Source organism: Trematomus bernacchii, unplaced genomic scaffold, assembly GCF_902827165.1.
Source record: "Trematomus bernacchii unplaced genomic scaffold, fTreBer1.1, whole genome shotgun sequence".
Taxonomy (NCBI): domain Eukaryota; kingdom Metazoa; phylum Chordata; class Actinopteri; order Perciformes; family Nototheniidae; genus Trematomus; species Trematomus bernacchii.
The window spans coordinates 4,759,411-4,786,355 of record NW_022987720.1 but is presented as its reverse complement, the minus strand read 5'-3'; the positions used below and the strand labels follow the sequence as shown (position 1 = coordinate 4,786,355).

The 26,945-nt window shown below is 40.8% G+C and overlaps 1 protein-coding gene across 5 annotated transcripts in view; it reads left to right on the top strand.

The window, feature by feature from the left end:
- The window catches only part of utrn (utrophin), a 173,867-nt gene that overhangs the window by 104,710 nt on the left and 42,212 nt on the right, over positions 1-26,945 (top strand). For all 5 annotated transcript variants that reach the window (XM_034143472.1, XM_034143473.1, XM_034143471.1 and 2 more), the window contains 7 exons: positions 1,944-2,116; positions 4,265-4,421; positions 13,674-13,803; positions 15,582-15,850; positions 17,891-18,037; positions 20,695-20,773; positions 22,219-22,279. In XM_034143472.1, the coding sequence (XP_033999363.1) occupies positions 1,944-2,116; positions 4,265-4,421; positions 13,674-13,803; positions 15,582-15,850; positions 17,891-18,037; positions 20,695-20,773; positions 22,219-22,279 (1,016 nt within the window). The remainder of the gene's footprint in view (positions 1-1,943; positions 2,117-4,264; positions 4,422-13,673; positions 13,804-15,581; positions 15,851-17,890; positions 18,038-20,694; positions 20,774-22,218; positions 22,280-26,945) is intronic.

Genomic DNA, 26,945 nt, shown 5'->3' with positions numbered 1-26,945 from the left:
CGGAAAGTCATCCATCACCACACTAATGCATCCCACGATTCACACCAACATACTTAAACTGTTGGCTCACAGCAGTCTTTCAGTGGGGGAAATGAAATGTAAAGGGAGCTTTGTAAATGAATATATGTGCCTCTGAATGCCCACACAGTCTGTGCCTTCTTCTGTGTTGTGTGTGAGCAGTCAATATTGCTTCCAGGGAAATAGAAGTGCTAAGGAAAAAGAAAAGGGAAGCACTTGGGTAATGACTTGAAAAACTGCCAGCTTGCTAAATGACAGGATGACTCTCTTGTCTTTCACTCTTTATCTCTCCTTTTATCTTTGCTTTTCTGTCTGTCTCTTTGTTCTCGTTCTGTCTGTTTGTCTCTCACTGTCTCTCTTCTTTGACCTTTAAGAGGCATTTGATTTGTGTCAAAAAGCCAGAGGGTGATTATCCTTGTGAATCACAGCGAAGGGATTTGCTTTAGCCTTTGTGAAATGGCTCTTGGCATTCAGTGAATTGCAGCACCTTATCACAGATGATTGTGGTAAATATTAATTGTTTTCTGTATAGCCTGGTCTTCATTGTCGCTGTGGTTTTTTTGAGAACATAGTTTACAGAGTAGCTCAGCAGTTGTCACATGTTGCACTTACTTTACTTCATATGCACATGTCAAACGACAGGGGTTAATATATTTTCCCTCTATTTAATGTTATCATCATTAGTGTGTAGCTATTTTTGACATGTGTGATTTGGCTGGTGATGAACAGTCACTTTTTTCCAGGCACATTGGGTGTATCCAATATTCAATTATTTTTAAAACTTAGATTACTTAATTTACAGATTTTTTCAAGCTGAGAACACTCTAATAATCTCTTAATGCCCTCTTTTGGTAATTGTTAATTTATTTTCAATATGGTAGAGACAAAATTAAAACAGTGCAGCGACATTCATTTCATTCTCTAAGTTAAGGCAGTTTTATAGTAATTATTAAATGAAAAGGCAAACTATCTTTTCCAATCTGTAATGCATCACTGGAGAAGATACACAAGCAGGCGCTGAAGATGAGTCGTTGAACCCGTCAACATGTTTTTATATTTCTCAGTAGGATGTAGGTCTCATTACACCCTACACTCATTCTGTCCCATTTTCAATCTGACTGTGCTACAGGCAGTGTGACACGCATCCATATGTTATTGGAGTATTTCTTTATCTGAAGTTCAAATGGGTTGAACTGAGGGGAGTCCCACTAGAGAGAGGGAGAGTGAAGAGAAAATGGAGCAGTTTTACACATCTAAAAATAAAACATTTGACAGGTTCCTCTGCTTACGTCATCTCCCCTTGTGGTTCACACACTAACACTCACATATACCCTGTGAGATGTGGTTGTGTAATAGAGCTGCCTCGTTAAGGGCACTCACACATACACCTGGTTAAAAATTGTAATTCATCACAGTATTGAATGTTGTTGCCTTTTTGCAGCCGCACATACACATAATTAGAGTATTTTTGGTTTGCGCCACAAAATGTTATTATTGCATACTGTATCCCAGCATAAAATCAGCAAAGCTTGCTTTAGTGTAGAGCTGGTACAACCTAAGCAGCATTAATAGATGTTGCCTACGGACTTCAAAGTCAGTGAAAGGGTGGAAGATAAAATCTTGTTAGTCAAGGAGTCAAAAGGTATCTCGAGGATATGTCTTAAAAATATAAACTTCTCTGCCCTCTGGAACTGTTGTTTGCGGGATGCTGTTAAATCCCTCAAGACTAGAACCAAAATCCAATATTTTTTTCGGTTCATGAATAATTGACTTGAAGAATCTGACCCCTAATTTTGGGGGGATTTTGTTATGAACTTGCTTTACTGAGCAATCACTGCCCTTAGCTTTGTATGTATTTGCTCAGACGCTAACGTTCCCCCTGAAATGGTCGTTCTGATAATTATTCTTTGCTTGTGTATTTGTAGGACATCCAGGCTGAAATCGATGCCCACAATGACATCTACAAGAGTGTGGATGGGAACAAGTCGAAGATGGTCAAGGCTCTGGGCAGCTCGGAGGAAGCAGTGTTCCTCCAACACAGACTGGATGACATGAACCAACGCTGGAGCGACCTGAAGGCCAAATCCGCCAACATACGGTCAGTTAAAGTTCAATACTTACACCGGTTTGCTCCAGTGTTTAGGGGTCATGCAGCTCAGATTGTATTTTTCTGCTATTTTGCTGCTCCTTACTTTGGAAAGAAAAAACATTGTGAGTTTAGGTCTCTGCCTTAGTGTACAATTTAAATCAACCAGCACATTGCAGAAGTGGGTTTCGTCTGTGAGTGTTATTCCTGTGTAGTTCTGACATGAATTATAAAATGCAGCAACAACAAGGATAGATCAAGGTAGCAAACACACGTATCTGAACTCTGCAACAATACATATAGCACAAATCAAGAGTCTTCGCTCAAGGCCACTTTACTCTGGTTACTCATCAATACACTTAAGCTGCATATTATTCACAATATAAAGTTTCTTCCTCACTGGTAACTGGGGCAGTGACTTCTCCAAACTTGTGAAAAAAACATAGTGTTGATCATGATGGATCATGACTCATGATTCATGGAAAACCACATGAGACATACAGCGTGCTGTGGAATATTCACATAGGTTGTGGTGTTCCCTTCAGCAGTGCAGATACAGTAACTCCTCTGTTCCACATGCCTGCCCTCGAGCACATGGATGAAAAACTGCTCAAAAAGGACATGAGAGCCGCCACAGTGGCACATAAACTTCTGATGACAGAGACAATGCCGCGTCAGCCGCAACCTTGCCATAAATAAATAAGATTTGCGATGCAGAGGGTGGAGAAAGTGAAAGTGGAAGCGAAGTTGACAGGGCCAGATGGAGATGTTCAAAGACAAAGAGGAGGAGGGAGGATGAAGAGAAGCATCCGAGGAGCACAACAAAGCTCCAGGGCAGGGGAAAAGGTGAGAGAGAAGGAAGGGGAAGTAAAGGAGATGGGAAAGTTTCACCGCTGGAAAGAGTTTGGGGGTCAGGGTCAAGCAGAGCAGACATAATGGGCTGGACTTGTTCCACAGGAAGAGAGGCGGGAGGAAAATGGACAGTGACGGCCCGTCCACACGGCGACGTGCGTTGAAGCTTCAACGCTTCTGCCCATTCACTTTGAATGGGGTGACGTCACGCTTTGCCGAACTGCATTGTGGTTCCGTCGCTTTGCGTTGCTCGCGTCAAAAGTAGATCAATGTTCTACTTTTGAAGCTTCGACGGAAGCGTCAGCCAATCAAATCATATGCCAGTACAAGCTCTAGCCAATCAAACCGCGTGCTTGTGTGTCCGGGGCGGGAGATTCATGTGATTGGTTGTTTGTCAAGTTTCAGACATGCCCACCGGCAAGCTTCAACGCACGCCGCCGTGTGGACGCTGCGTGAGAGATCAGCCTGTGTAGGAGTTGGGGGGCCGCGGCGTGCTGATTGTATTAAGCCCATTATGCCTTAATTACAGTACATGTGTAATTATGACTAACTCAGCGAGCGGCAATAGGAGGTCTCTGAGCACAGTGTTCAGAGATATTATGCCTGGAGGAGAGGAGAAAAACACAAGAGCTTATCAACACGTATTGCATGCATGCTACCACCCACACAATTAGCAGCTAACTGTGTTTCCTATTTACAATAACATCTTCACAAGGAGGGCAGCAACCTCGCTCCAGAGATTTATTTTGCAGGGGTTTGTAGTTATTAAGGCTTTTTAGTTGTTTATTCATGTTTTTTTAAGCTATGGAACTTTTTATATGAAAATAAAATACACAATGTAGCTTTCCTGCTGTATAAATACAAGTATCAGCCTTTAATAGGTGCTAAATCCACATGTGTGTTATAGTTTTGTGTCCTAAACAGACTCTTTGATATGCCAGTACAATCAGAATTAGTAATCCTGTATTAGTCCCACAGCGGACAAATGTACAGTGCTACAGCAAAGGGACAGAGCATAAAGGCAAACATAAAGTTAGTTAGTTGAAGTGGCAAGCACACATTATGTAAGTACACATTAATGCAACAAAAACAAACAAGTAGCAGCATTATAAAGAAAATACATTTAATACATTTTAGAAAAGTGTATGTTGCACTAAACAGTGATTATTTCTCGACAATGGTGTAATAGTCTGAGGTAGTAAAATAGCAGCAATATGTAGTACCGATACAAGATTGTTTATGCCTTTCAGTAATGGGCCGGAAAATGCATACAGTATAATAATACTTAAAGCGATTGTATATTGGCAGAGCCCATCTTGAGGCGAGTGCTGAGCGCTGGTCTCGTCTGCTGGGCCTCCTGGAGGAGCTGTGGAGGTGGATCTGCCTGAAGGACGAGGAGCTGGCCAAGCAGATGCCCGTCGGAGGAGACGTCCCCATCCTGCTGCAGCAGCAGAACCACTGCACGGTACGTTCTGTCACCTAAGGGACTGTCCCGCCACGCTGGATAAGATTGATCTTACCTTGTTTTATTTAAGTTTCTAAAAAGTTTGATCCCGCATAAGTGATTTAAATTACATTTTTCATCTAGTTTTAGGGTTTTATTACCATTCTCTAAGACCTATACATTTAGAATATTTTATTTACAGTAAAATAATTCAAAACCCTTTTTTGTATGTGCTAATTAGATGTTGAAACTTATTTTGCTCCATTACACCTTTCTCAAAGGCTCTTTGGGTGGTGTGTACAAACTGTAATCTCCCTGACACTCCTATTAATGTTCTGCTCCTGCCGGGAGGTAACAGTTCATTATTTCTATTGGTACATTGAGTTCAACCTGAGAGGAGTTTTAATTAACCAGGATAAACTAAAACACTTCATTGGGTGTTTAAGGCCTTAAAGTCAAAGGCAACTAAGTGTCTGATCCAGCCGGAGCCTCTTTCTCCACCTCATTTCTAGAGTTGCATACTGTGGCTCAAATAAATGCGGCTTAATATCATAATATCATAACAGCAAACATCCTCCCTGCTCTTATTTTAGGATTCTATTTTACTCTTGGAAACATTCCTAGCAAAGAGTACAAAAAGAAGACCTGTTTTTAAAAGCAGTATCACGAGCACGCCCTTTAGCTACCCAGAGGTGGAGATAAGAAATCCAAACTAAAGTAGCCTGTAGCTGTTTCTCGTGTCACGTCCAATGACGATGCAGGAGGAACACGGATTCTGCAAACTCAGCTTTCTTTGTCAATATAGCACGCACTGGGGACCTATTGGTTTCAATCGACAACATTTACCATTAACACTGATTGGACATCACAAAAGGTGTTGATACTCCCTTTGAGGAGAAGTTGGTTACCCTGGAAGCTGTACAGTATTTTAAAGTGCTTGTGCAAGTGTTCAAATATATCTGCTGAACAATTGGGATTGAAATCACGGGAAGATATTTCCGTAAAGCAGCAGCAGCAATTATCCTGACATTATTAACCATCAGGCCGGTCGAAATCACTACTACGCAATCAGTGTTGTTGTTCCTTCTATTTCATTCTTAGAAATATTGTTATTTATCACCGTCCTATACCCAACTGTATCATTTATTGTTACAAGTGATCAATGCCTTCATTGTGCCAGCCCATTCACCACCTTTGTCATCAAAGCTATTTGTCCTCCATTTTTCCCCACTGTTTTATTTATTGTAACCACTGGTTATTGTGATAGTGCATTGGCGTGTAATTGCTTTCAGATAGATGACTCAGCCTGTGGCGACTGTTTACTCCCAGTCCGCTGGTCGACGCTGCTGTTGATGTCGCTCTTGACATCGTAATGCGTTCTCCACTGCCCGTTCGCCACACTATTATTTTGTTCCACAAAACGCCTTGAGAGTAAACACATGTGCTGTTGCGCGTGGGCGCTGGATCATAGACATACTGGGACAGATCAACATAACACCCCCTGGGAAACACACACACACACACACACACACACACACACACACTCTCTCTCTCTCTCTCTCTCTCTCTCTCTCTCACACACACACTCAAACTCACGCACATCCATCACAATTCTGTCACAGGGTTTATGATGCTAACAACAGTGCATACATCTGTATACTGTATGAATCCCACTGCATGGGCATCTGATGAAGTGTAAGGTTTTATTCAATTTTCACAAACATCTCTTAGCACAAGCATTATTACATTTTTTGTGTAATTATTTATTACATTACATTTTCCTATTACATTATGAAAGATGAAATACTAACTTAGACTAATCATCCAATTGCTGTTTACACACAGACATTATCAATTAGACATTAAACACACCTCAATACTAAGACATGGGTGGGGAGAAAAGGGTATAAACAAAAGGAATACTAATAATAAATAAAAATAACAACACATTATGATGACACACTTTTGTTATCAAACCTCATCCTAACTTCAAACAAAGAAACTGGGAACTACGGCTGCGATATTAGAAAAATCTTCATACATTTTTGCAGACGCCAGTTTCAAAGACAAATATTGAGAATGGCAGATAACAGAGTGCAGTGCTTTTCTCCATTGGCATACAATCCATTTCTTGGCCGCTGTAATGTCTGCTAAGTATAGTCTTTTAATGATTTAATATATGATCATCATTCAAAAGCAGACTAATTAAGTTAGAGAATACTTTAACCCAAGATCATGGCTAAAAAAGTAAATTATTAAAATATTGCTGCCAGATAATGTCAACATATAGTTTCCAGGGAGCAACTGGAACCAAGCAATGATCTGCCCACATTATAGATGTAGTCTATGAAGACTTTTAACATGTTGATGGTTAGCAGTAAGAGAGATTGTCTGACAGTTAGGACCTGGAATGAAAGACCATGTTTTTTTGTGAGTGTTTCAAACCAGGAGACAACAAATAACAGTCCAGGTTAATCAAAATGTTTCCTCTGAGGCCTGATGTGATATTGAGGCGCGCTTTGGGTCTTGTTCTCAGAACCTGACAGAGAACAGAGACAGGCTTCAACCCAGCAGATCAGAAAAGGTCCGTTAGGAATGGGACTGAGCGCACACACTGACCACAGGAGAATAAAATCCTCCTGCATCCCTACTTTCACCTTCCTTTTCTTTCATTAACCTGCCTCAGCTCTTCTGTTTCATTGTCTCCTCTGTGGTGTCTGTTCTGCTGTTGGTCCCCCCCCGCTTTTGCATTTCCTTTATTTACAATCTGTTTACCTTGCGCGCTATCCACTGTCCATTCCTTTGTTCATTTCCAGTCCTTCAGCATTGAGAACGCCGGAATAGAACATAATGGAAAAGGGGAGTTGAAGGATCCATTTTCATTTTGACTATGTTATATTTTTCCCTTCGCTTCCTTCTTGTATTCTTAATAGATTGGCCTCGAGTTTCTCTGACCCTGAGAGGGTTGAAGGAGCTGAGCAGCACAAAGAGCTGCGGCTTTGAACACGTCACGCTCTATTTCTTGCTAACACCGACACGCAGTTCCCCTGTGCTCACACATACGTACATACACACACTTCTGTCACTCAGAAGCTACTCTATCTCTTTGTGACCGGGAAAATATAGATATATGGAAATTGGTATCTATGAGCTAGGAAGGGCTTACTAAGTGGAATAACCTGTTCCCCCCCAGTTTTTTTACGTGAGATTTGGATAGATATAGGAGGCTAAGCCACTTAGCCAACAGAGAGCAACGGATATTGCTGTTATTAAAGATCAGGGGGAAGGAAAATCGGGAGAGCAGTGGTCCAAACAGTCTAAGAAAGTGATGGACAGGGCCGAAAACAATTGAGAGCTAAAGAAAAGAGAAAGAAAGTGGAAAAACAGAGGTTTATATGTGGAAGAGAGCAATCATTTAAGTAGAAATACGGTGCACTTTCACCTGTCTGTTTTCAGGATATTCAGTTTCTAACAGTTGTTTTAGATTCTGCCAGAAGGCAGTTTTGTTCATACGGCAGGAAGTGATTTGTGTGTGACAGAGAGAGGGAGGGGTATTATCCTTTCTAACTGGAGTGACTTCTTGCTCCCTCCTCTGCGTATTGATCTGTTTCTTTCTTTTCCCTGCTAAACTGGCCATAATAGCATTTATTAATCGCATATTCAATTATCCCATAAAAGGCCTCCATCAGCATCCAGCTGATTAAACTCATCAATCTCCTCTATTAAATTAACAGCTTCAAGGATTTGGAGCAAGGGACCAAGTGCTTGTGGGCATTTTTTATTAACAGCTCTTATCTTTCAGCAACAATTGGCTTCTTGTCCAAATTGTTGGGACGGTTCAATCTTTTCTAGCGCTCTTCCAAATGTTTCCGAGTCAATAAATATAAGACAAACAGACAAAGTGGGATTCTATTTAAGTTTCAATTTTAATTTGGTTTCTTTAGCAGTCTCAATATGCTTAAGCCGGGCACAATTACCCTGTCTAAAGTGAGGAGGGTCTAATAACCCTCTACAGAACCTTCTTAATCATTGTGCCTGCATGATTGATTAGCACCATTTGCACCAGGAAGGACAGGTCGTAAAGGAGAGTACAATTGATTAAAGGGCTGTGCTGAAGTTAACATTATCTTCTAGGAAACAGTGACTTTTTCTAACACTCAATTGTCTCGGTTTGAGTAACTTTTAATTGTTTTTGTCTGTGTCATTTGCATTTGTTTGACTTTTGTCCTAACAGTCTGTTGCCCTGCAGGCTGATTATAGTTTTGTTTTAGTTGTGTTAAGTGCATGGCTTACTAAATGTGACTGCTTAATATCCTTTGTAGCCGAATGTTTCAACAATATACCTCAGCAGTATAACACATTTAAACTACTAAGTATATTATTAAATATTTGAATATTAACAATGGCTTAAACAACTGCATGTACTGTATGTGAAATGTGTCGCTCACAGTGATGAACTATCAGATAAATATCAGCCGACTTTGTCATTGCTGTAATTCCATATGCATTGACATGGTATACAGCTGTTTCAGCGAATACATGCAAAACCAACATTATGCAACCTGTCAAGCAACAAACAGCAGACAATGGAGCATTTAGCAGCTAAAGAGACTTAGATCTCCTTGGGAGTTTGTTTTAACCAAAAAACACACTTCACAAACAGACATTCATCCGGTGGACAGAGAATTGACTTTTAATTATGCAAATATTGCTCAGGGTTTGTTGGGTGTCAACATCAGCAGCTGTTAGATGACAGCTTCACCATATTCACCATAGCTTTGTATACATCTGTCTTCTGTTTGCAGATTGTTGCCCCTGCCCCACAGTGGCCATAACCGCAGTAAATGCAAATAAAAAAAAAAAAATCTGCAAAGTAATGAATGAACAGCTGTGAACATCAGCACCAGTGAGATCCATAATAATAAAATATATTTAAAATATAATATTTTCATCGGATTGAAACCCATGTAAATAATTGCAGTAACAGTAATATAAACGTATCCAATACATATTTATTAAACATAATAAAATAACTTTGTTGTGTACGAATATGTCATTGAATACACATATGTTTGCATCAACATTTAACCGTGCCTGACTGATTTATTAGCTGCACCTTAGTGTATTTGACTTATTTGAACATTACGGCCGGAAGCGGAAGATTAGTTTAGCATGTCAGAGAGTTCGACTTCAAACCACAACAGTAGCATCACTAGCTTTAAGCTATTTCAAGATAACCATACGTGTTACTGTCAAAGGAGCAATTAAATATTCAGACACAAAGTCACTCTGAGGCTTCTTCATGAGCCGTGTGTCTGTTTCCAGTTATAAAATCTGATTTAGGTCAGACTATTTTAAGAATTTAAACATCATTTTTTACAGTACATAAAAGAGAGAAGCTATCATTGTATGACAGTTTGTAAACTGCCTGGATATGAGTGAACCAATATTCCAAAGGCATTTTGAGTCCTGGCCAGGAGCTTTTCTGATGTTGTTGAAAGCTGGTATATTGTGGTGGTCTGTTCTGGAGGCTTATTTTCCTCCTGGAAGATGATGAGGGTTGGGGTAATATTGCTGAGAGGCTGAGATAGCAGGCTTTTGAGAACGGGAGAGAGGGCTGTTTGGTAGAGCTCTGAAAGTAGCTGTGTTGTTGTGATGTTATCTCATCTCCACCACAGCACAGGGCACGCGGTGATAAGAGTTTGCTGTGTTCCTCCGGCCACACACAAACACAAACCTGGACACAAACAGCCCCACACAGACACAACCACTCAGACATACGAATGCACAAAGCCAAGGTCAAGGTCACACACAGCTACAAGACAGATGTTGTGAGCATTGTGGGACAGACAGGAGTCCTGTCTCTGTCTGGTCTTCACAAATCACAGCAACACAGACCATATTTTAATGTGCCAGTAAAAACTCTCAAGAAGAAGAAGAAGAGCATACTGAAGGACAGACCTGCCGCCTTTTATCTTTACATAGACAGCTGTCTCTTATCACTCATAGGCAACGGGGATTTACTAGAAAAAAAATCTTTATCTCAAAGCTCTACATGTGTCAAATATGTATCTCTTATGCTCTCTCTGAAATGTGTGTCCTTGTGTGACTCTGATAATGTGAGTGTGAAGTTTAGGGAAAGGTGTTGGGAAAGGTCTTTGGTGTTGTTATCTGTCTGAGGTGCAGGGATACCCAGTGGCTGGATGACAGACAGAGAGGCTGTTTATTGCACAGTTCCTTGGCACTTCTTGTGTTCCCACTGTCACAAGTTTCTTTATCTGTGTCTCTCTAGAGCCAGTTAACAGTTAAGGATGTATTCATATTGCAATCAATACAAAACAGTTGATAAAGATATTTCCCATAATGCTCCGTGTACAGTATGACAATTCGGCACAAGTGTGAAAAGTTACTTAAAGGGGACCTATCATGCAAAATGCACGTTTGTACGTCTTTTATACATGAATATGTGTCCCCGGTGTTCCAGGGAACTCACCAAGTGTCAGAAAACACAACCCTCTCTATTTTCCTCCATACCCAAATCTCTAAAAAAGGGGCTGCAACGGATCTGATAAAAACTGATCCAGATTTGAACACTGTCCTGACGTCAGGACAGTGGCGCTACGGCTATTGGGCCAACTCCACCAATCAGGAGGAGACAGCCACGGCCATTGCCGTTCGAAAGCGCTGGAGACGCTGTAGTACATATGCCAGGCCTGTAGATGGTGCTGTTCTCACAGCCCTTGCAAAAACAGGGGTAAAAAAGTGCAAATTGAGCGAAATGAGGCATGGCTAAAATGCATGATCTGTTTGGTATTTTGAAAAAAAAAAGTATAAATATGCCTTATATAGGTATGGTCCTACACTATATTATTATAATATAGCATGATAGGCCCACTTTAAAAGAAATATGAAACTGTTGTTCAAAATGCCTCACATGAGACCTCACTCTTCATATGTGCTAAAAAAAAAGCTTCAATAACCAATATCGTTTTTTTTTGTTGCTTTGAATAGTTGTAGTATTTTGGTGACACAATAAAACGCCAAGATCACACCATCACAATATGATTCTACTAAAGGTGGATAAACAATTACCTCTTACAATTTATATGTTTTAATGTTTGCAGGGCAGGTTTTACTTATATCAGAAAACAAACCAGTAGATCACTTACATTTCAACCGAATTGCAAGTAGTCTTAAATTATATTTAAATGTCACCCAGTCCTAATGCCAACATTTCATAAATTCACTATATACTCTTCTATATAAACAGAAAATCACTCCAAAAAATATAAAACAGCCAAAGTAGGTAACTGTTTTGTCAGTGGGAGCAGTCCTTTTTCATCGTTCTGTAATCAGGGTTCTTTGATTTATCCAACTGGGGATGCTGTTGGTGCTCAGACCATCCCCTATCTGTGATTTGCAGAGAAACATGTGTTGTGACATTACAAAACTGATATAAGAATATGTTTACTTACCATTCTCGATATGCAAAGAATATGTTTGAATACAAAACATTTACACACTTCATTCAATCCCTTTCAAAGCCCATTTTTAGCCACTCAGAAAACAAAACAAAACGGATATAAAAGAATAAGGTTGGTTTCGACCGGTAGTTGTCCACGCAGCCCTGCTCCTTTTCTTATCTCTGCTCAACATACACAGCTCCTTTTCTCTTCCTCAATCATCTCTCATTTACTTTCTATCTCTCAAGGTCTGCTCTCTGAGCTACCTGCCTAATATATTCCCTCCATGAGAGCTAGGAGGAAATCATTGGAACGAAGCAAACCATTTATTAGCCGGTGTGATTTAATTGATTTCCAGCTCCATTTCAGCACGAGGGTACATTTTTCCGCAGGAGGCTGTGTGGAATTGCCATTGCAGTGGTCTAAACTTTACTATTACAGAAGGTTACTCCCTGAAATGAGCTTTGTTATTTTGGAACTAGAACAAATAGGTCTGAGCGCATTTCAAGGCCTGTGAGCACAGTATTACATCCCATCCTCCTTCCCTGCTATTTTTTCCCATCTCTTCTTATCTCTCCAGATGGTACTGTATATACGATCCCACTGAACCCAGGGTGTTGTCATCTGCCGCTCAGTCAATGTGGCGTAAACGACAACAAAACATAATTTTTGGCATTTCATTTTCACTGTCTGTTTGAAAAAGTCTGATAAGTGTGAGACTATATCAAAGCGCGACGTCCCATCTAATCAACGTGCTTCACAGCGTCTTAAACTACTTCGCCTCCTTACAAAGCAATCACACACTCCGATAGGCAATGAAGTTCCCCAGGGGTCACAGTTATACTAAAACACGAATAATTATACTGTAACATGCCGTTTGTGCTGCCTCTTTTTAGTTCGAAATAAGGTTAAGAAAAGTGTCCGTTAAATTGGTTTGTGAACTTTTAGTATCTATTTTTCTGCATTGTAGGAGATGGAGTGTGTGTGTTGTTGTGTGCGTTTTGAGCTGCTGTGAAGGAAGATGAGCAGCATATGTGATACTGGGCTCTGTAATGATATTTCCTGCAGGGTAATAGCTCTCAGCAACTCACTTTGTACCGCGAATCGCTCAGCTAATTTCATACCGACCCCAAGGAAATGGCCGGTTTGACCCTGTACTCTCGCCTTCAATCGCCAATCTTTTTCAAAAGTGTCCCTCCCGCTGACACTCTTAACAACGCCGCTCTCTCGCCTTTACTTCGTGCTTCCCCTCTTACTCAGGGAAGTCTGGGCAGACAGTGTTTTGTTATGCAGAAATCCCCTGATTAGCCTCTGAGAGTGTTGTTTATCTCGCCCATAAGTCTAATCGTAAACATCTGCTCTTGTTCTTTGGTCGTGAGTGTGAGCTAATCATAAGTCTCTTGTTTCGTGATATAATGAAAGCTGGAGCTGATTTAAGCAGAAGTGGTTTGATTAGCAGAGATTTCTGTGGGGGAGCAGCGATCTGGATACAAAACTCCTTCAGATTACAGCAGGTTCATTTGGAGTTCATCGGCGCTGACAAGATAAGGATACACGAGTCAAACATGCACATACCTGCAGAGAAAATGCATGAATTATCTCCTGCTCAAGTCCATTGTTGGTAATAAAGGCTGCTTACAAATGCACTTTCTTTCTCATTGAGAAGGCTTATTCTTTCTTCAGTCAACTGCAAAAACTCGACTGGATAAGACGCACTTTCTTTCCACTTACAATCCATTCAAAGTCATTTGTTACACTTACCTTTCTGGAGAATCTCTCTTTAACCCATCACTCTGCATTCCTCCTGCAGGTAGTACGGTCAGAGCTGAAGGAACGTGAGCATTTGGTGATCAGCACTTTGGATCAAGCCCGGATGTTTCTCGCTGACCAGCCCATCGAGGGTCCCGGAGAGCCACGCAAGAACCCACAGCCAAAGACAGGTACGTTTATACTCTCCATAAAGAAATCTGCATACTCGCCTATATTATAGACACTTAGCACTGGACTTAATGGTGAGCACCCTGATGACAGACAGACTTATTGTTTTGTAACTGTCATTTCCGCATTGTAAAAATGAAACTAATTGTACTATTGGATCGTTGCCATAAATGATTGAACATGCCATGGACAATTATTTTATTTAAGGCACTGTAGTGGATACATAAACTTAAATGTACATTCAAATAAAAGGGCAGAGTACTGTATATAACTTGTGCTTAATAGGTTATAATGACATGTTATAGTAACATAGTCCCTTTTATCCATCTTACTAGACATCTGATTCAGTACATTCTGTAGCAAAAGGCATTTAGACATTCAAAGCAAGCCTGTCTGGTTGTCTTTAAATAGAATGTATGACTTATTTGGCCCAGTTGTGAGGTGAAGTGCTCTACAAACACCATTCACTAGTGCCAATAACAGATCACGGCGAGAATGAAAAATGTGCCGACTCATTCAACATTCCTTTGCTGTCTCTGTCGGATGCGGCAGGGTTAAGTCAGCACATTTGCCTTCAAACTAAAACCCTACTGTGTAAATAATTAAACCATCCCACGGGGCCGTGTAGGGGTGTGGCAAGACTTCAGAGCGTATTCCGATAGGCTTGTTGTCTGTGATCTTTGATATGCGTATCAAAGCCGCCCCTCGTTGTATAAATAGATAAAAAGCTGATCTAAGATTAGAGGCTGCCCTTGTTGTGTAGTCAGTGGAGATGACGTTTCTTATAGTGACACAGAATCAAAGTCGAACAACTTCAATCGCCTGTCTTTTTTATTCAGTTGTCCTTGTGCCGTTAAATTAACTTTTGTTTTGTTTGTACCTTACATTTCTCATTACAAAAGACACACAGCATCACATTGTTTGTTTGTATCTGCATGAGGCGCCACCTGCAGTACGGCTTACAGATGTCTTCTTAGTATGTAAATGAGGAAGTGAGGGAGAGAGGGTGAAGAGAGATGCAACAGGTGAAGATGATTATCTCCACAGTGGAGAGAAGACCTGTGAACTCATTAGCTGCAAATATCTCTATGTAGTAATAATGTCCGTTTGGGAAGCAGTTTTCTCTTTTGCCCATTCTTTTTTTTCTGTCTCTGTCTGCATCCTATGATATGTTAAAATGATTCTATCCTTTGTGTTTTTTGCCCTTTTGATCACTTTCATCATGCTTTGACAGCCTAAAACTCTATCCACACTTTAATTGGGATCCTTTTTTCCCTGTTTTTTTAATACCATATGCCCTTCTTTTTTATGTCCTCTCATGTTGAGTTTAACTTATCTGCCTTACCTAAAATCGAACAAAAGCACATAAGAATAAAAGATAGTTATATGCAGGAAGAGAAAAAATGCCCAAGAAAGGCTTATTCAATATGTCAAGATGTAATTTATTTAATAAAACTATGGTTGCATTTCTTAGGACTCTTTTATCTAATGAAAACTGACTGGTGAAGAGATTAGGGAAACATAAAAATGACTTCCTACTTCAGTAAATAATCTGATCTTCAGAATATTCTTTGAATGATATAATAAATGTATATAAATGGAAAGCCAGTTGGATGCAAGCATTTGAAGAGGTTGCATTTTTAGCTGGAGGACAATTACATTAAGGGTAGTACAAAATATCTACTAATGTAGTTGTAGGGAAACTACGCATATATTAAAGAATAGAAAAGGCAGTACCATCTTTTTCAACAGAATAACTGACTTCTCTTTCTTCTTCCAGACCTCACCCCAGAGGAGAAGGCGCGAGGTTTGGCCCGGGCGATCCGCAAGCAGACGGGCGAGGTGATGGAGCGGTGGGAGCGTCTGAAGGGGCACATGGGGGGCTGGCAGAGTCAGGTGGAGCGAGCCCTGGAGCGACTCCAGGAGCTGCAGAGCTCCATGGACCAGCTGGACCTGAGGCTGACTCAGGCAGAGGAGGCCAAAGAGACCTGGCAGCCGGTGGGGGACCTGCTGATCGACTCTCTGCAGGACCACATCGACAAGACCATGGTGAGAGGCACTACTGCTGTTGTGGGCATTAATGCATCGTAATCATCAACACTTCTAGATAGTTCGACCCCTCTGTACATCATTAAAACATGAAGCACTGAATCAACTTGAGTGAAACTCTACGTTGACGTGCAGGATCTTATTTTAGACCAACTGATTTAGCATTAAATATCACCTATAATGCAAAATCCACTTTTCATGTCTTTTACACATCAACATGTGTCCCTTCTGTGTAAAGAGATTCTGAAAGTTTCAGGAAAAAAGATTTGCTCACTTTTTGTCCTGATCCATTTATATAAAAACCTGTCTGAAAATGAGCTGATCAGATTTTGGCCACTTTATGATGTCATAACGATTTTTTGGCTTGTGTAACCATTAGCCAATCACCAACCAAGGTAACCCCCCCCCACCTTATCACCTGAATCTCCTCCTAGAGCACCATTGGGTTCTTTTTAACCAAATATCTCTCAGAGAGGCGTGGGGAGTGGCTCCTTATTTTCATCTAAAGTAACAGACAGAGAATCAGCACTTTTGAAACAGGGCTGAAACAGAGGGGATTATGGGATGCTACAATGCACGATCTGTTTGGTATTTCAAGCCAAACACTTCAGAGACATGTTTTGTATATATCTGAGACCTATAATATATTGATGAAAAACAGTATAATAGGGGACCTTTAAAGTTACTCCTGCCAATTGTGGTTTGCTTCAGTTCAAGTATTAGCCGTACCATGCATGAAATAAGTATGTGCATTAATGCGAGTGAGACATGGCTGTGAATTCTTAAACAATTTCCACCGTCCTCTCTCTTTTAGTTTTCCGGCAACAAATTGCCACTTTATTTGATTATGAACTTGGTTTGATGATTCTGCCTTGTTTGTTTGCAAATGCCACTCATTACATTTGAGGAAGTCTTTTCCACAAGGATATGCGGCCAAGAGACAAGCAACAAGAAACACATTTAGTTTACTGTACAAGCAGACACATGACAGCACTTCTTAATAACGGTAAACAATAAATGAATACTGCGAAGAAGGAGAAAAAGTGCCACACAGAAATATTCAAAATAAATAATTGTTTCATTAGCGAAGGCAACTCCTTCACTGTTGCATTTATTTCTCTGTTTGTCACTCAGCTTCACATCTAAGAAATGTATCCTTGGTATAGACAGTCTTGCCATTCTATCTCTTCACGTCCTATCATGTTGACATCCACAATCTAATCCAATTTATTAATGGATTTCCAAACAACACTTGAAACAATCTCTACCAGTTTGTAACACACACAAAGCACGTACTGTAGGCATTACGTTTGTACAGACAGCCACAGTGTGGACTTTAAATTGATGTTATAGTAGGGCTGCTCGATTATGGCAAAAATCATAATGACGATTATTTTGTTCAATAATTGATATCACGATTATTAAATACGATTATTCATTTACTTTGAAAACATCAATTTATTGAACTTTAAAACAAATACAAATAATAATTTGAACAGTATCTTTTTAACTGTTGATTACCCTGAACGTATAATTCAACTGAAAAACCAATACAAAGATAAATAAAATAAACGATACATTTATATTTAAATTTAAATAAATAATATCAAAATAATAAATACCAATACACAAGATCAACAAATATTTTGGAGCGCACTTCCACAAGCTACTAAACATATATTAATATGATAAATAAAAATAAATTAGACCAAAAATAAATTAGATCAAATATGTCACAACCTAGCAAAGCAAAATAATCGCTTTTTTTCGATTAAGTTGTTTTCGTAATTGTGCCCTTTTTTTTCACAGCCCTATGTTATAGCATCACTAAACTCGATTTATCTCAAATTGAACATGATAAGGGCAACGCAGTAAATAAGAAAAAGTTACTCAGCCGTTAAGATGAAACTGAAGATAATCTGAACTCGGGTTATTGTTTTGCGAAAGCACAATCACCATGATAAGGTCATCAGTTAACTGAATATTTATGATTATAACTCTGTTAGAATTACATTTCTGACATTGAATCTTGCCTTCCAGACCATCAGAGAGGAGATCGCACCGTTAAGTCAGGATGTGAGAATCGTCAATGATCTTTCTGCAGAGCTGACGCCTTTGGACATCCAGCTGTCGTCGACCGCCTCCAGACAACTGGACCAGCTCAACATGAGATGGAAACTCCTACAGGTAGTTTGAATGCTCCTGAATCTCCTGCAGATGTTACAGCAGACACGCTTTTCCACACACACGTCTCACACATTTCGCCTTTTCTTCTTACAGCATTTTGTCCAGAAATACTAGCTTCTACAAATCTACTTCTTCTACCCTCTTTCTTCCTGTCCCTTTATTCTCCTACTACCTGTCTGTGTGTCTTTCCCTCTTCTAGAGTCTTATCTCTTTCTCTCGGTTCCTCTCACCTTTCACTTTGTGTCAGCCAAACACACACGGGACGGAGAGTTGTCCCTCTGCCTGTGTACCTGTTTTATTTGAACACAGCTCCATGCTCTCTGCAAAGCTGTGTCGCCGCACATCAATGAACACCATTCTCACATTACACCAGTCACATTCTTGACTCTCTACACAACTGATGGTCTTGGTGTGATCCGCCCCGCTCAGGGAGATGCTGAGTGTTTCTCAGAGCGGAGCATGTCTGAGCCCTGGAGGCAGAGTCGTGGAGAAGTCTCTTTACGAGTCATCTGAAGGAGAGAAGAGACGTGATGTTGGTTGTGAATGATGAATTATGGAGTGATATCCTCCATGTTAACTCTGCATGAGTTTACACTTCAAATCAGAGAGCGTGTGGGTTGTTTTGGTTCTCTCAGACACATTCTCCTTATCGAGCAAGGTTGATATCTTTATTTCTTTACGCTGTGCTCTTATGAGGCGTGATTAAACATAAGCTCTTTTTCTTTCTTGTTCTGTACACACAACATCTTTTGTATGTACGTCCTTCCTGATTATGGGGTTATTTTTGGGAGCTTTTTCTTGTGCACTGCTATGATCTAAGGACTGAGTGTGTCTTATGCTGTACAGATTCTAAAGCCCCCTGAGACAAAAGTGTAATTTGGCTATACAAATAACATTTCATTGATGAATTAGTTGTTTTCAGTACATAGACGCATAAAGACCACAGTTTAAAAGTCAGTGTAACATTTGCTGACTTCATTTAAGGTTTTTCTCCATGCAGCATTGTCGCTGAAGATAAATGAGTGGGGACAACAAGAGCAGAAAAGGGTCTTACAGTATGTTAAGAAATGCAATCCTGGAAGGAAACCTAAAGTCATTCCTTTTTAAGCATAACACTGCCACAAAGAGAAACTGGTACTGGGGCTACTTTGTTGCTTTGCACTGTACAGACACCCTCTAATAGTCTTTGTGGCTGGAGGCTGACCATAGCTCAAATAATGAGTCAGAGGAGCGCATAGTTTCAGTGGACTCCACACTTCTCGGTGTTGTTCGCTCATTTAATTTCTTTCCGTCTGCAGGAAGACGACAGCTTCACTAATAGGCCTGGTCCGACTGTGTAGTTTGGTGATTTGGCATTCACATGTAGACAGCTCCCATATTCCTCTCGGTGGGACACTGGCCATTACATCCATTAATGGCCAGAAGGAACTGTGCTTTTGGTCTTTCTGAGCCTGCTTCCAGCTTCCCTGTGTGGACTGCCGTGATTTAGCTTCCATATGCCTGAGGTGTGTGTGTGAGAGTCTCAATATTACTGACTGCCAATACTGTTCTGCTAGTCAGCCTGATGGAGCAAAGCAGCCCCGCAGCCATGTCAGACCCAGGTGCGCTGATAGAGAGGTCAATACTCTGCTTTCACAGGGCTGCAGGATTAAATGATAACTCAAAGCTGTGTGAAGCTTCACCTAGGGCTGCACAATTTATTGTTTTTTTAATTGCCATTGCGATAAAACACTTCGGAAAAAGACTGCAATATTACACTCGGGGATTTTAGTGTATGTGTGTTTGAGGATATATAATTTAGTAGTTAGTTAACTACTCACTTTTTGCACATGGCACCTATCTGTGTATGGAGAATGATCCTGTTGAAAGCAGGATATGATATGACTCTTGCTTGTTTTAGTTTTTTTTAAACACTTGGGAATGCACTGAAGTACTGTGATTGCTTCCAGTGTAAATACCGATTGAGAACTGCAGCTTTCGCTACACAGCAGGTGTAGAAGAGGTGTCACCAGGATATAAAGGTGCATGTAATCACACTCTGTGGGAGCTGCAGTGTGTACCCACAATAGAAATAATAAGAACCAGAGATTCTCCTGAGCAAAATCATTTATGCAATACTATACTGTACATACCAGTGAACTGCAACACACACATGTAAATAGCATGCCATATATCAACAGTATACTTATTAAAACAATTTATGAGCATATTTTTAACTCATAAAAGTTAAAGGGCTCTTAAGCTTGCAGCAACTCCCCTTTAACTGAATGTACTGTATTTATTTTATTATTTAGATTTAATTTTTAATTTTCAAAGACATACATAACAAGAAAGGCAGCGAAAACATTTACTTGTCTGCATTTGTTCCCGTTGACCACAAAGTGTAACCATAGGAACACATGCAAGCAAAAAACTGTCTTACATCAGTACATGTGGTCTTGGTCTTGCATCAGAGCATTAATCACACCATAACATTAATATACTTTCATTATTATTTATATTTTCCCCTGCTCAAAATGTATTCTCTATATTACTCACGTTCCTCCCCTAGGACATTATTGCACTGAAAAATAAAACCATGACACCATCTCCAGCCGCTGTAAAGCTCTGTTTCTCTGAGTGCAACTCTAACCAACCTGTGTCTGTTAATGGTGCAGGTGGCGGTGGAGGACAGACTGAAGCTGCTTCAGGAAGCCCACCGGGACTTCGGCCCCTCCTCCCAACATTTCCTCTCCAGTAAGTATAGAGCAAATGATGTCTCATGGGAATTGGAATCATTTGTGGGGACTTGCTTTGTTTCCACTCAGTTGCACTGCTTCACATCCTGCTAATTATTTCCATGTCCCATCTTCTAACCTTCGGCCATACGCTTGACAGTCGTGCATGCTCATATGTGGGTGCGAGTGCTAACACGCACACACACACACACACACACACACACACACACACACACACACACACACACACACACACACACACACACACACACACACACACACACACACACACATACACATACACATACACATATACATATACACACACACACACACACACACACACACACATACACACACACATACACATACACACAGTTTGCAGACAAAGCACTTCACTATTGAATAATGCAACGCTTAATTACAGTTCTCCACTGACTCCCTTCTTCCTTCTCCCTCTTTGGAGTGGTCATTAGCAGGGAGAGAGGAACAGAGAGTTGGAGGCAGAGCTACAGAGGACAGAGATGAATGCACGAGTGTGAACATAAAACAAAGCAGCCAGTCTCTCTCTCTCTCCTCTTGTCTATCTCTCTAATGTCATTTTCTATAATCATACGGCCATTAGTGTTCTTTCTGTTCCACCTGATGGACTATTTCTGGCCATCAGACACAGAGACAGAAATGGACGGTGTGTGATTCGAAGCAGGTGGTAAGCTCTGCCCGCCGTGCCGTGTCACCCATAGACATGAATTTACCAAGGAAGTGAGCTTAACAGCTGCGCCAGACAAAACAGCGTCTCTTCTTTCATCTTCCCAGCACGATGACACTATCTACTCCATCACACATTCGCTCTCATTACACTAGTAGCTTAATATTCCCTCCGGGATCAATAAAGTCCTGTGTCCTTATCTTGCTCTATCCATCTCGTATATCTCCCAATCTCACTTAATCTCTTTCTCTTACTGTCTTTTCATCTCTCTATCTGAGCGTAGAGCTGTGTCAAGGAGGAGGGGAAGTGGGAGGACGATAAATCAAGAAAAATGTCTGCTCTTGAGGGCTTCTCAAGTCTTATATCTTGCTGTTTTTAACAATGCCTGTCATTTTAAAGTCGTCCTTGGTCTGACAGTATTAACTGGACTCTGCACCTTTTTTCAACAGTCCTCTTCTTCCCTGTGTTTTTCAATTTATTTTCCCTTTCATGCCTTGTTGTCTCCCATCTCCATCTTTCTGCCGAGAAAGTAATATCCATTTACTTTCTTGTACTATCGATTTCATGCACAATGAGTCATTTTTACATAGATCGCCCATTATAATGGAAGTGTTAGATGTGAGAATTAGTAAAAGTCAAGCCCCAAACACTAAATGGATTACTGTGCAGCATGGTGCAATTGTGCGATGTTTAATAAGATGGTGCTTTGATTTTGACTGATGATTTTTTTTTTCTCTCCACCCATCTCTCTGCAGCATCTGTACAGCTGCCCTGGCAACGTGCAGTTTCTCAGAATAAGGTTCCATATTACATCAAGTAAGTGTGGAGAAATTGTGTGTGTGTGTGTGTGTGTGTGTTGTGTGTGTGTGTGTGTGTGTGTGTGTGTGTGTGTGTATGGTGTGTGTGTGTGTGTGTGGTGTGTGTGTGTGTGGTGTGTGTGTGTGTGTGTGTGTGTGTGTGTGTTGTGTGTGTGTGTGTGTGTGTGTGTGTGTGTGTGTGGTGTGTGTGTGTGTGTGTGTGTGGTGTGTGTTGTGTGTGTGTGTGTGTGTGTGTGTGTGTGTGTGTGTGTGTGTGTGTGTGTGTACATACACAGTTGTTGCACACTAGCTGTCTTTAAAGGTAGGGATAGGCAGGATATTATAAAAATGCTGTTGTCAAAAAAAGCTTTGTTCTTTGGGGGATTCTTTTCCATCTCCTTATTATGGTTATGGTTGTCAGCATGTTGCGTGTTTGACCCTTTTTATAACAAAGCATTAGGAATTTTTAGAAACATGATGCAGGGTCAAGGAGTTTTGAGTTCTTTATTTGAATAGTTCCTGTCTCAGACGGTTTTACTTGACTAACCTTCGTAAAATGAAAAGGTATTTAAGAAAAAACTGTAGGAAAACAGTCAGAAACCATTCATGAGACCATTTTGTGGGGCAGTATGTTGCACATTGTGTTGAAATGTTATTTATTCATCATTTCATTTTATTTTATAATTCACCGTGAAAATCTCATTATCTCAAATGTATCTACGAGGAATCTCATCTTTTACCACCTTTCACATTAAAGCTGTGACCTGTAGTGATATTCTTTGCACGTACATCATTTATTTTTTATCCTAATTAGGAGTTTCTTTTTTGCCCAGTTGCTCCTGTGTGTATATTAAAATTCAAGCTATTTCACCCTCGCATTTCTCATTCAGTCCAACATTAGCACTTCCTTTTGAATAGATAATACCTGAGTGGATCCCAGGGCAGCTTCCCACACTGTTTTAAAAGTGACTAGAACAGCTTTAGCTTGACGCCTTGCTTCCCATTCTAATTTTTAGCCAAACTTCAGGATCCTATTAAAACAGGTAGAGAGAAGATGTGTGAAAAACGAGACATCACCTCTACGGTTCAGAAATGTTCTGAAAGTTTAAAGGACCTCATTATCCAGAAATCATGTAACCATATGTCAGTAAACTGCTGACACACCAAACCTGAATTCAGCCTTATTGAAATCTTTGGGTAGCAGTTTGAGCTATTACTTGTCACATGCTCCTCTATATAAATTATACTGGCACACTGTTACAGTCTCACTCTGTGATATAAGATGATAACATTGATATATTTCAATGCCTGCCCCCTTAAATCGCCTCTTGCCCTCGGTCGAAATGTCACCGACTCAGTTAAATTGTCAACTAGCCATTTGTTTGTAATCCCCCTTGGGCCATTGTCCGCAGAACAACCCACAGTAAAAGCTTCAGCCAGAAAGATTTACACACCCAGACTCTGTTAAATGTCTCCAAAAAGTTTTTGAAACAATATTTTCCAGCATTTATATATTTGTTTGGGTTCAATTATTATCAGTTAATGTACACATGGGACTATTTTCAAGACTTTTGCTTTTTGCTGCATTTAAATGGAAAGCTAGTAAAACATTCATGAGCCATAAAAGCAGCAATTTAGAAGTGTTTTCTTCAGTTTATTGTATTATAATGAAAATTGTTATTGAGTTCATTTGGGAGGAAGTCAAGATAAAGTATTTTCAGACCAATAGAGATAGAAAGAGAAACAGAGAGACAGGGAGACGCACCTGACCTGAGTTTGGGCGTGCAGCTTGGCACTAGAGGCGGATCAGAGATGAAAGCCAGAGACAGACAACAACTCAGGGACCGGCTTATAACTTTAGAGTCAACAACAGCCTGTGATCACAGATGTGCCCAGCCAATGAACCTGCATCCTTCCACTCTCACAAACAAAACACATGTGCATCAGGCCGTTCAGCCAAAAATAATACAGACACACAAAAAGAGATTCCCATCCTCTCCCTGGCAAGGAAACGCTCACACATTAACTAGTACTGGAACCAAGCACAACTCCACACACACACACACACACACACACACACACACACACACACACACACACACACACACACACACACACACACACACACACACACACACACACACACACACACACACACACACACACACACACACACCATATGTCGATGCCTCAAGCCGGAGTTGGACCCGGTTATTCTTCTCCATGGTGGCTTTCACATTAAACTTGAATTGCCTTTCCAAAACGGGAAAAAAGCGATCAATCACTCTTTACTCGTTAACTCTGTGTGTGGCTCTTTTTCATTTTGAAACAAAGATAGTCCTTTGTGCCGCCATCTCCTCCCTCACACATTAGTATACCTGGTTGTTGCACACTCATGAAAACCTTCTAAATGTGCTGCTTGAAAACTGAAGTCTGAATCCATCTGCTGGAATAATCACAGGTCGCTCTCAGTGCCGCGACATCCTTGGGACACCAGCGTCAGTCTTTTGGCACTTTCATTTCCCAGAACCCCTTCTCGTTTCCTCTTCCATCTCCTCTCGTTCTCTGCCTCTTTTCTCTGGGTTGACAAAAGCCCCCTGATTAAAGCTTCGCCTTGTCCCACCCCCTGCAGTGATGAGTTCAGGCGACATATTGGGGAGGAAATCAAATGGCTTCACACAAGTTCAGTACGTGCCATCTCATGCTGGCAACCCCCCCGAGGCTGTCCCATTTCACCCATTCTGGCGCTTCAGGGGAGGGCTTAGCCGTCTGGTAGGCTTTTGGAAGGAAAATATAGTAAGACTGCATCTCTGAAAAGATTAGAGAAAGTCTTTTCTGCACGCAAAAGCTTTTGTGGATGTTCTGTCTGTCCGTGTTATTGTCAGGGAAACAATTGGTGGGGTTGGTCAGACCGAACAGAACAGACAGCCTTTGTACACACGAGTGGACTCTATGCATCTCTGTGGGAGAATTGTAGTTTTAATAAGAATCCAAAGCTGTTGGAACTGCATTTCAGAATTAGAATACTGATAACTTTGGGAGGGATGAGGCATTTTCTTTAAGAACAAAAATAGCCAAGGAGAGGATGTCAGTTGGCGTATTCAGACTCTTCTTCTGTCACTGCGCTCCATGATAAGCCTGGCAGGTCGCTGTCACCCTGAAAAATAAATGTTCATGAAATCTTATTCTTGCTTCCTCAGATTTATTACTAATTCTGTCTCTTTGGATATCCAGATATGCAAGAAATCATTTATCTGCACACTCATGATAATTCATGGCGCTGTGTCAGTGCGGGACAGTGATAAACTCCCAGCAGACACACAGCAGAAGTGTTTGCAGGCAGCCGTTTGATAGGGCATTGACATTTTCTAATCTTTTACTTTCCTTCTGTAGGAAAGACAGGAATTGTCACTCGTTCAGGGAAAAATGTGTTTATGGTTAATTATGGAGCAGCAGAGTAGGAGTGAGCAATTTGCACAAACATTTGAACCTGCTGATGGACTCTTAAGCAGCTCTAAATGGCACCGCAACATTGAACATTTCAAATTAATAGCAATTATTTTTGATAAGCCTAATTGTTATTGTCGGAAACTGCTGGTGTTGGATGTTTTCACCCTATTTTGCTTGCTTGCTCTCATAAAAACATATTGTAGAACGTTTTTTCCCCGTCCTCACTGCACCCTACATAAATTGTGTCTTTCCTCAGCCTGCCGCAGTGTCGCATTCGGTGACCTCGTTTGATTTGTTGACGCTTTCTCTCTGATGTAATTTAATGATGTTTATGGGAGAAAGGTGTCACGTGACCCAAGCAGCTTGATCCTCATATGCCCTCGTTCCCCGTTAGCCACCTCTTTTTAAAAGCCAGTGTTAAAACAAACTACAGGTGTAAAAGCAACCTTTTATTGGAAAGACCTGATACTGGGATGTTTATCATGGAGGATTCACTGCTGCCGTCCAAAAAGCATTCAAATATTTGTCAGGAAATGTGTATTTTCCCGATGCCTCTCTCCTCTTCGCTGTTCTTCTCACTGTGTTATCTAAACAGTAGCAGCTTTGTAGTAAATATGTCAACAGTTCTCTATTTTTCCTCCAACAGGACAACAGAAAGATTGCTTAGGCATTACAAAGTGAATGCATTGGCGGGATACAAGTGTTGAGTACAGTGGAACTTGACAAGTCGTTATGGCATTCATGAGTTGTGGACATAATCACAAGCTTTCTAGTCTTTTTGTTGATGGAAGTGTCGTACAATTCATTTTGTTGGGGCAGTGATTGGATTGTGTGTCCCATCATTGTACCAGTGTTGAGGATTCTCTGATGAACCCTTCTACACTTCAATGATGAAAATGTTTTATTGCAATACTTGTCAGACAATTGTGGAGCGGATATTCAACATTCTTCCTCCTCGTCATCAATTCCCCTGACTTTGATTCATTGAAACCCTTTGTCCTTCAGGCGAGCTCTTTGTAAGCTAAGACACGAGCCTGTCCTCGGGACCTAGACGCTTTAGCGATGTCTGTACGGGTGTGAAAGGGCCATCAGTCTGCACAGCCGGTGAATAGTGATGAACATCTGGGGCTCCTGTTGTCCACCCCACCAACTCAGTTCACTGTCAGCACTCCACTTCACTTCCTGCTGCCTGTCAGCGGAGAGGAACCACAGGGGAGCCTCTGCATTCAAAAACA